The sequence below is a fragment of the Monopterus albus genome, unplaced genomic scaffold, assembly GCF_001952655.1.
Source record: "Monopterus albus unplaced genomic scaffold, M_albus_1.0 scaffold189.1, whole genome shotgun sequence".
Taxonomy (NCBI): Eukaryota; Metazoa; Chordata; class Actinopteri; order Synbranchiformes; family Synbranchidae; genus Monopterus; species Monopterus albus.
Window position 1 is genome coordinate 566,956 of NW_018128069.1, and position 11,204 is coordinate 578,159.

An 11,204-nucleotide genomic window follows, 5' to 3' on the forward strand; every position below is an offset into this window, starting at 1 on the left:
TATTTTATATTGTATTATTTCATATCTTCATTTAAATTTAAAATTTCCTTTATATTTTTAGATACAGTCAAATAATGTGAACATGTATCATAACGTGAAAATCTAAATGAACGTGTTGTGAATGAGGATGCTTGTGGACTGGGAATTTTTTATTTTTTTTTTACAAATTTTTATTAAAAAAAAAAAAAGTTTTTCCAACGTTTTGACATTGAGTCTGTTACGCTTTTTTGATACAACTTCTCCAGCTGTACAAAACACCCGCTCACACGGCACAGATGAGGCTGGAGTGCAGAGAAATTGTAAGGCAAGTCGGAAGAGGTTTGGATAGATTGCCTTTTGGTTGTCCCAGTATCTCATAGGATCCTGGGACCTGGCAATATTGCCCTCTGCCAGGTATCTCTGCACCTCCTGGATGGCATCAGCTGTCGCACTTTTGGTCTGCCTGCCCACTTCGCTGTAGAGATCTTGCCAAAGGTTATCTTAAAAAAAAACAACAAATTGGCATTTTAGTACATGATCTCCAAACAACAAACAAATAATGCTGAATAACATGCCTGAAGTGGGTACAGACAGCTGTTGTGAAGACGGTTCTGGCTGGGGCTCCTTTGTGCGTCCGATTACAGACGCACATTCTGACCGCAGTCTATGGCCTCATTACACTTGGAGGAACTGCGGAACCCGAGTGGGGTCTAGAAGTTTGGCGCGGCAGTGTCAGTTCGAAACAGTTCCTGTATCGGTCACGTGACTTTCTTAAAGCGATACGTGCACTGACACGGGGTTTTGCTCTACGAGCTCGACGCATCAGTGTTGCCGGACCCATCACTAGTGGCAACTGCTTCGGGCCAGCAGAAATGAAGGATACCCTATGAGAGGAGTAGCGGAAGTTGTCTGAAGTCACGTGAAAAGGGCCCATTATGAAACTGGGAGGGAAAAGTCCTCCACCTCAAAAGGTGCCCTATGATTCTGTCATTCTTCATTTTCTTTGGCCAGGAGATGTTACACTAACCAGCTCGATCCTCACACATACACAAACCCCCACCACCAGCCCCATGCTCACTGTACTGGCATTTTTCAAAATTATGCAGTGGGTGTAGTTAGGCTCAGACCTAGGGGTTTAGTTAGCCTTTAAACCTCATCAGACAATCATGTACCTTTGTTCATTCATTCTTTTTGGAGACATTCATGGCCTCCAAATGAGGTGTCCTAATGACTTTGGTGATCCTCTGACACTACTCTGCCCATTCAGGCTGAACAGATGCAGTCTCACACAGAGATGCTGTGAGAACCTGGCTTCAGTTCTGAGCTGTCACTCATCACATCTTCAACAGCTGGACCTGAGTGACAACGACATTGAAGACAAAGGAGTGCAGCTGCTATGCACCGGACTTGGAAATGTGTGCTGTAAATTGGAAACCCTCAGGTAATTTTATTCCCATATCCTGCAGAGTTTAAGGACATAATAATAAAATAACATGTTTTTTGTTTTTGCTTGAACCTCATTCAAGAGATTACATTATATTCTGCTGCTCAACAGGTTGTCCTTCTGTTGCATTACGAAGAAAGGTTGTGCTTTCTTGGCCTTGGCAGTGAAGTCCAACCCAACCCACCTCAGAGAGCTGGACCTGAGCTACAATCACCTTGGAGAGTCTGGAGTGAAGATCATCTGTGATGCTCTGGATGAAGGACAATGTGAATTAACTAAACTGAGGTAAAGAACACATTTATTTTGATTCCCATGAAGCAGATTAAAGGCTTTTCAGACATTGAATCTGTAACATTGCTGGCTTCATCTATTGAAGTAATGGCTTTCGAGCTTTCGCGTGTGGGTTGTAATGTCACATAATGGCTTTAAATAGGCATAACTGAGCCATAACAAACTGCAGCGGATGCTCATTTTATTTTACATGATATTTGGCACCGGATCCCAAGAGATGACTGAGTTGGAAAATAATATGATGTAAGAACAACATGCACATTTAACTTTTTTGTGCATTGAACCATATTCGTTATATGAAAAATTCTAGTTTAAACGAACAGACACGTTACAATTCTAACCTTGTCAGAAGTATAACCTTGTCATAAAATATAAAAGCCTTCACCCAGGCTTTTATTCTTTTATGTAACTTTTTATGCTGACTGTCTTAACTGCATATTCTATATCCTCCCTACAGTGTGGACCACAATGCTGAATGCTGGTTAAAAACTGGACTGACAGAATGTAAGTTATGTTTGGTAATCCTAATACACACCTCTATTAGATGGACCAAGGAACAATCATAATGGAATTGGCATTTTCCCAATGTAACATTTCTGTCAGTCAGTCACTTTAGTCCAAACTGAAATATCTCAACTTTTAGAGGAACTGGCATGAACATAGTTATTTGTCAATACATTTGCAGTAGGCCCTGTTCTGAGTAGGGCTGGGTTCCTTTTTGGATCTGGTTCCAAGTTGGTGAAATATCGGGCTTCATTAAGCTTTGTAGCCAAAGAAATCTCCTTATTGAACCTCTTATTTGTGCTCTGTTTAGTTTACACTCTTTGGCATCTCTGATAATACAGATGTCACCAAAGGAAAAGTTTACAAATCAGCAATAACTTAGTGAGACTGTTAAATATGTTATGCTAGGCTATGTAGCCTATTACATGTTATGTAAATAAAGCCTGGAGGGTAAACTCTGTTGTAACAAACATGGCAGACCTGCTTAACCACTCTGAAGTCAAAGAAACAACTGCAAAAAGTGATAGGTTGGTACTCACAGAGAAAGGGGAAACACATCCTTTGTTTAAATAATCTTCTAGTGGCCATCATGTTAAAGTAATAACTTGCGTTATATTTCATAATGTGAAGGACGAGTGCTCGGCCTCGCACAGTCTACCACTGCTGTAGTGTGATCTGTCAGGTCTGTAGCAGTCCAACAACCCGTCCACCTTTAAATAAAGCTAAGTATAGTATAGTTCAACAAACTGTCAGTGATTTATGAAAATAACATTCACCAAACGCTAAAGTAGATTTATTAATTTCACTGTTGTGACATTAATAAGCTCACAGTTGTAAGCTTCTGCAGCTGCAGCACAGCCCCCTTTGGGCAGCAAACACAGCATAAGGAAACATGAGTGAGGGCAGGGTTAATGAATGTCACAGAGCAGAGACGAACAACAACACTTCAGCTCAGCAGAATGTCCATGGTTTAGGTTTCATAGTTCATACTGTGGTTAGTGCCAGACTGTTTAGTAAATAATCTATAATAATAATTAAAATGACCAGTTGTGGTTAGAAGAAGCTAGATTCATAAATATTACCTTATTTGTTCCAAAAAATAGTTTAAAGTTGTTTTGCTGCTGTAGTGTGTGAAATTAAAATACATATTTTTATAGTAAAACTTATGTCTTTGGTTCCTGGAAAAGGGCTTTATGAATAAATACACAATTATAATTAATCTGATTCGATAAGGGATTCAAAAGGATTCAAAGTTAATAAATGGATTCAGAATTGGATATTTGATAAAATGCCATCGAACCCACACCCTAGTCATGGGCCCTAGCTGGTAAGTTTTTGGATTGGATTATTTGCTATTTCACAACTGTGAGTTCCTGTATGGGTCAGAGGGTCAGATTGTGATTGTACTGATGGCCCGGGCAGTGGAGGTTGCTGAGCTGAAACATGAGCTATGTTCCATTGAGGATCTCCTCCAGCAGCAAATAGACTTGTGTTCCCAGTTAGCTTATCTCAACCTTGTGAGAACCCAGTGCCTTCCAACCTGTATGTCCAGAAACGTCCTACTTTTAAATGATGAAAATCGAGATGTAATTATAATTACTCCCTTGGGTCCTAGTAATGACAGCAATAATAATTTCTCTTCTGGTCTAGGTCCACTCTCTGTAATGTTCAGAAAGAGGCGTTACTCGGATTTGTCCTTAGACACCCAGGTGACCAAAGTGGTGCAGTCTTACTTTGCACAGCTGAAACAGCTAACCAAGATGTAATATCCTAACCCCTCATTTCCACCGGTTGCGTTCTGAGAGTGACCCAGTCGCCGGAGCTGATCGCTGCCAGTCTAGTCAGTGGTTGTGATTCCGGCAGGTCCAGCTGTGTCGTGTTTCCGATCTCTCCCACATGCAGCTCTCCGGCTGCATAGAGGATGGATCAAAACCGCATCATGGACGGAACACAACGCAGCTGGATCCAGTGGAAATGAGGGGTAAGTCTTCAGTTAAAACAAAATGCTGATGCCAGGCTTTTTACATGCACAAAGAGATGTACTATATTTCACCAACTCTCGCACCCCTTCACTTGTTACCTGTAAGTTTTAGAATTGATTTTAAATTTTAGTGCTTGTTTTTAAAAGCCTTAATGGCCTACCTTCTGCTCACATTGTCTGATTTGGCGTGTGATGCTATCAAATGGTGTTTGTGGTGAACTCAATTATAAGACTAGACGAACTGAGGTAGAGGAAGAGTCCTTGTTGCAAACAAACAAACAGTACAAAGTCCAGGATAACAATCAGGTCGTTAAGACAGTCCAAGGTCAGTGCCGATAAACACATATAGCCAGGAGATCCAAACTCAAGAAGTTAGGTAGGAGATATCAGAAGGTCGTTACACTTGCAGGCAATCAGAATCTGGGAGGGAATAGGCAAAACACTGTGGTCAAAACCAGCAATCCAGGGTCAGAAACTAGAGAGTCAGGCTAAGAATTAATGCTGGAGAGTCAGAGCTGGAGTCTAGAACAATCTGGCAGCGTTCTAGTGAGGAAACGATGCCTTTATGCTGTTGGACACAGGTGTGAGTAATCAGAAGCAGGTGAAACCTATGAACACAGATTAAAGTAAAGAGTCCATAACTGAGATGTGACTAAAAAGGAAGTGGTGTCAAAATAAAGCACATGACAGAAAGCAGATGGGGCAGAATCGTGACACACATTTGTGATTTCTTAACTCCATATGAGCCTGAACACTGCTTCAGATCCTCAGGCAGTGCCCTACTTATGGCTCCAAAATCTCGTCTTGTCGTAAAGCACGTTGTAACTTTGTGCTACTTTAGGTTCTACTTGTGGTGGTACCTGATGGGGGTGGGCACATGCTTTTCATAAATAATTTTTTAAATACAGTGATGGAAGAAGTACTCAAATCCTTTAGTTAAGTAAAAGTAGCAAGATAACAGTGTAAAAATACTCTTACAAGTAAAAGTCCTGCATTCAGAATGTTAGTTAGGTAAAAGTACAAAGTATTAGCATCAAAACATACTTAAAGTACAGAAGTAAAAATATTCATTATGCAGAATGGCATGTTTTATATTTATTTGCCATATTATTGAATTTTAATTGCTGATGTATTGCTACATCACATTTAATGTTGCAGCTGGTAAAGGAGGAGCTAGTTTTAGCAAGATGATATGTTTATAATTTTAAGTACTTCACATACTGGATTTTCCACCGGAGACCAACAAAGTGTTATAATAATACTCTATTTTTGTATTAATTTGGTTATGACTCGTAACTAAAGTTATAAAATAAATGTAGTGGAGTAAAGTACAATATTTGCCTCTAAGATGTAGTGAAGTGAAAGTATGAAGTAGCACAAAATGAAAACACTCAAGTACAGATACCTCACAATTGTACTTGAGTAAATATATTTAGTTAATTTCCATTCTCATTCTCCACGGAAGGATATAAATGTGTTTGCTGTCCATCCTAACTGTTGGTTCTGCACCACACTTAGCTTCTGTCCTCCTCTCACACCTCTCTCTTCCTGACCCTTTCTTGCCGCTTCAGCAGCACTGGTTGAAGTCGAAATATTCAAAGCAAATGAACTGGCCAGGCTGTTCAGCTTTCCCACTGTCTTCGTCTTTTCTAATGTTAACTCAGTTTTGCTAATACCTTTTGTCCACACTGTCTGCGCCTCCTCAGGGCAAGTCCTTTGAGTCTTGGAAAATATTTTTCAGTATAGAGTGCTGTAGGGATGACATGTTTGTAGGCCAGTCCCAATGTTAGCCACACCCTGGTTTCCATGTCAGAAAGCCAATGGGAATTTTCCATAGACTTGTGGATAATTGCAGAAAATAAGCAAAAAAAGAACAGTTTATGACACTTACACATTTTGTTCACCAAGATAATCTTCACAGGTGAACACCACTTTATGACCTGGTTGAGCTTCCAGTATTTTTTTTTTTTTCAGAAAATCTAATTTATGTTCTTAAGTTATAATGATTTATAATTTCTCTTTTTCCTGACTCCAGACACATGTGAGCTTACAATGGATCCAAACACAGCTCACAGACTCCTCATCCTCTCTGATGACAACCGAAAAGTTAGTCAAGGCATAACTGAGCAACAATATCCTGATCACCCTGACAGGTTTGACTACTGGACTCAAGTCCTGGCCCAGCAGGGCCTGACCAGCCGCTGTTACTGGGAGGTGGAGTGGGGAGGAAAACTGGGCAGGGCTCGGAGTGGCCTACAAGGGTATTGGCCGCAAGGGTGTGGGAAACAACTGTGTGATGGGATACAATAGGATGTCTTGGAGTCTGCACTGCTCTGCTCATGGCTATGCTGCATATTACAATATCAAGAGCATTGCTATTCCAGTTCCTTCATCAGGTAGCCACAGGGTGGCAGTGTATCTGGACTGGGAGGCCGGCATCCTGTCCTTCTACAGAGTTTCTTCTGGAAGGTCACTGACACACCTGTACACCTTCTACACCAGATTCACTGAGCCTCTTTACCCAGGGTTCAGAGTCTGGGACTATGGCTCCTCAGTCACAATGTGTCAGCTGAAGTAGACTGGTGTATCTTTAACCACTTCAGTACACATTTTGAGCAATAACTTATGTAGAATGTTTTCTTTTAAAGGAGGATTTACTCATCCTTTAATCGCTTTACACTGTTGTGGTGCTTTCTGGGAAATGTAGTTTACTTGGCTTCATATTGCTGAGATCTGTAGATGTTTATCTTTTTTTTCTCCAAAAGGTAAATTTGCAGTGGTTAAAACATGATCATTAGAAAAGAGAAAACACACCTTCACTCTGCTGCTGTTTCTATAATAAAATCCTTTTTTTACGTTGCACTGTGCACGTGACTGATGTGGAGGACCAAACTTTGGTGCAAATGTTGTATTTAATATGTTTTTCCAACATGAAATAAAAGATGATTTTAGGTAATGGAAATACAACGGAGTTCAGGTGTTCCTTTCCTCCTCCAGGTTTTTATTTCTCACACTGAGCCTGTAGTGATGTCAGTAAAAAGCTTTAAGAATTAACCACGATGACAGCGGAGATATTAACAACCCAAGTCTTATTCATGTAGCGTTTCCATCAGTTCTGTTGACTCCGCTAACGTTTCTGCTCTGTGATCTGGAGACACAGTGATGTGAAGACAGAGTCCAGTACCACGTACTGTACGGTGTGAGGGGTCAGTGGACCACTCAGCGAGTCCCCTGTACAGATGATTTCAAGGTGTTTACTACAGAAGCATTCGATTCAACACTGTTGAATAAGATCAGTGGAAAAAAAAAGCAACAACAGATTTAACCATTACTTAAAGTGGACTTTAATTATGGTTATCTTTATGTTGGAGCAAAAATCACTTACAGAAAATGACAAAGACAAACCATAAAGAAGGGTATTACAACACTGGAAACACTACTGTTTTACTTTTGATGTGTTCCACAGATGTCTGCACATCTGGATATGAACATGAATATATGTAAAGTCATAAGGCTGATTGGCTGAAAGAAGTGTGCTAGACAGACCTGCAAAATGTCAACTTTTTATATCACATTGGATATAAAGTAGATGTAACAGTTAATAGATTAATTAGGTTGTTGATCCGAAAAGAGAATTGGTCCGGTGCTTAATTTTTCAAGAACAAATACTAAAAATCCTCCTGTTTCAGTCTTAATTATGATGATTTACTGCTTTTGTCTCCCATCATAGTAAAGTTAATATTTTTAAGTTTTAAATTGACAGATTTAACACTATTGTGAGATCACCTCTGACTTTAGGAAATGTGAGGTGTAACTCATTCTTCATTGTTTTCAGAGGGTATATACAATTGACTCATCAAGGCGATGCTTGGCAAATAAAAAAAATCTACACTGAGAGTGAAGTTATGAGAATTCCAAGTTGGAGATAGACTTCCAGTCCTCAGATAATGTCAATCAATCAATCAAAAATGTATATAGCATTTTAAAAGCAACATCTGGTTGACCAAAGTACTTTACAAAGGCAATGTAAAAACCAGAATAAATAATATCAATAGAGAAATAAAACAACATAGGAACATAAAGACACGAAATACACAGAATCAATAGTTAAAAGAAGGAAGGATCAACTGATGAACATGTCACGTTATGTACTGTATGTTTACTCTGAAGCTGAAATTTGTGGTCTGACTATGGGTTACATGCTGTTTCCCCCCCCTTTGGAAAACAACAGACAAGGTCAGTGACTTCTGGGAGTTTCATTGTCACTGTGAGCTGAAGCAGCAGTGCACAAAGCCCCTGCACTCCCCTTTGCGGGACATTTCTGGGATTTTGCACCAGTTGTTTCTCTCTTGGGTTCTGTAGCGACACCAGATCATGTAGGGTTAGATCCTCCAGTGCTGTGACTGCATTGTTAGCTTCAGTCAGTCTCCTCACCTTCGTGCAGAACAAACGTATGCTGTGGGTCAGCAGTTGGATCGTCCTGAGGTTGGATGATAGACCGCATGGTTTGGTACTGCTTCACGCTGGATTGATTAATATTCAGTCTTCCTCCTGTCTTCATCACATGGACCAGCTGGTGGACCAACGTCCCCTCATACAACCTGAACAACATCAGAGAAACGAGATTTCCCCTTGTTGGTAAAGGAATACAAAGTATCTGCAGGTCTGGAAACATCTTAGAATGTCAGTTACCTCAAAAATGTTATTAAAAGATGCAGCTCATGATTTTATGTTTGTGTTACTTTTTACAAACCCTATCCAGAGACCAGCACCACACACTGTTGTCCACCAGCTATTAAATCCCCTCAGTGAGCCACACTGCTGCACTCGGGGACAGGCTTCCTCCTCAGAAAAAATGGGAGGCAATCTGATTTGAACAAACCACTCCACAGACTGAGAATGGCATCAATGTGGACAGAGGCACTAGTCTCTGCTCTGGTTACACTGTGCCACTGGTGTGTCTCACTGCACATAATGTTTTGGGATTTATACAAAATAACAAAACCATAAAAAATCACCAGCCTCATCTTTAAATGTTTACATTTCTTTAAAAATCAAAGGACAGACTTTACTATATATCATCTGCATACTGATGAAAATCAATACAACTGTGGAAGCATATAATAGGGAGACTGAAAAACAGTGGCCAGAGAAGTGAGCCTTGAGGAACACCACAAGATAAGATATTGTGGAACGGTTATTACAAGTCAGATAAACCACTGTACACAGTACTGATCCAGAGAGACCCATCTAATTCTCCAGCTGATCAAGCAAAAGATCATAGTTGTCTGTATTCAGTGCAGCTGCTTAAAATACAGTGAGGCCTTGTTCAAAGCAGAGACCAGTGTTTTACTGTTTGTGGGGTCTCACCGTGCAATCTGGGGTTCAGGTAGAGGGCAGCCCAGAACCTGGTTCAGTTGGATGCTGTCCTTCAGGCAGAGCTGCCATTGGTTGAAGGCATGAACCACATTCACATCAAGCCTTTGTTTATTAGCAGGGTGTAAAGCTGCAAGACACGTAACACAAACCTCATTCACTGGTTACAACAGGAACAGCTACTGTAGAACTACCACTTCCATTTCCCTTATACTTAGTGCTTAACTGTGTCGAACATTTCTGGAAATATTCTTGTAATTAACAACAAAATAGCTATTTTTAAGGGAATCATCAGGACTGTTTCCAGGAAGTTAGCTGAGAAACAAGGGGCCTGTAAAATAAGGCTACTGTTTTAATTGCTTAATAACTGTGGGTGGCTGTGGCTCAGGGGTAGAGCAGGTCGACCTCGGATTGCAGCGTTGACAGTTCAGTGCCTAGTTTCCCCAGTCCAGATGTCGAAGTGTCTGTGGGCAAGACACAGAACCCCAAGTTTTTCCCAGTGGCCAGACCAGCACCCTGCATGGCAGCGCCGCCACCATTGGTGTGGGTGAATCTACGAAGGGCCTTGTCCAGTAATGTAGAATAGCACTATATAAGTGCAGGCCATTTACCAATTGCTTGGTCATTTTTCCAGAAAAAAGGCCAAGCATTCTGTGGTTTGAGCTGCTCAAATTTAAAGTTTTTCTGTTTTATACAAGTGCAGTTCTCCTAAATTGTTACTTGTTAATTGTTACTTACAAAACATTTGAACTGCATTTTTAATGTATTATAGATCAGTTAAATAATGAGAAAAGTACTTAGTGGAAGTTGTATTGGAAAAAATCTGGATTTTCACTCTGTGAGCAGTGAATGGAAGCTCGAGCTTTGTCTGATAATCTGATAAGGCAGAAAATAATCTAGAAGTATGATGGACACCTGAGATGTTCAGACCCTAAACTGAAGCATCATGAAGTATTTGTGTTTATTACCGGCTCGTTGTCTCCATGTGTCTACAATAGTTAGTCCCAGCAGCAGCGCCTTCAGCATCATCTGGTCTGGAGGAGGCTGAGCTCTCTGCAGCCAGTAGCAGGTGACGGCCACAGGGAGGCGCAGCTGAGGTGGGAGGCTGTTCAGAGAGGCCTCGGGCACCCCCAGAGTCTCCAGTAACACCTGTAGACGCTCAGAGGGGTCCGCCTGGGCCGACATACGGCAGCAGAAGGGCAGATATAGAATAATGACATGAAAGTTACTGTAACTTCATTTATACCCCTCAGGGACATATTAACACTCATTTACACTGGTGTTGATTAATGTGCACTGTCTTATATAAACAGGCTAAATCAGCAGCACAGGTAAGAGCTTATCTGACTGTATTGTCTACATTTGACTGTTATCACTACGTTTAGCCATATTACTAACATAGCTAAACCACAGCCAGCAGTGGCAACGCCCAGTGTAATGTGATGTTTGAGGTGGAAGTTGAGCAGTCCCTGGTCATGTTGTAATTTATGAGAGGACAATTGTTTGGTGTTCTGTTTTGCAGCTTGTTTGACAACGAAACGTGTAAAGAAAATGATGCACTTGTTTGGATGAATCCTAAAATCTTCACCTTATCCAGTGAGTTGAGGTCCAGCCGCTGAATGACCCCCT

General features: G+C 40.8%; 2 protein-coding genes across 4 annotated transcripts in view; one reads left to right on the top strand and one right to left on the bottom strand.

Moving 5' to 3' along the window:
* Positions 1–7,497, top strand: part of LOC109970041 (NACHT, LRR and PYD domains-containing protein 3-like) — a 22,852-nt gene extending 15,355 nt beyond the window's left edge. Inside the window, 5 exon segments of the mRNA XM_020617338.1 lie at positions 1,247–1,420; positions 1,535–1,708; positions 2,172–2,218; positions 6,235–6,436; positions 6,438–7,497. Coding sequence (XP_020472994.1) covers positions 1,247–1,420; positions 1,535–1,708; positions 2,172–2,218; positions 6,235–6,436; positions 6,438–6,777 — 937 coding nt within the window. The 3' untranslated portion in view covers positions 6,778–7,497.
* aste1a (asteroid homolog 1a) overlaps positions 1–11,204 on the bottom strand; it is a 43,201-nt gene that overhangs the window by 28,434 nt on the left and 3,563 nt on the right. The window lies entirely within an intron of this gene.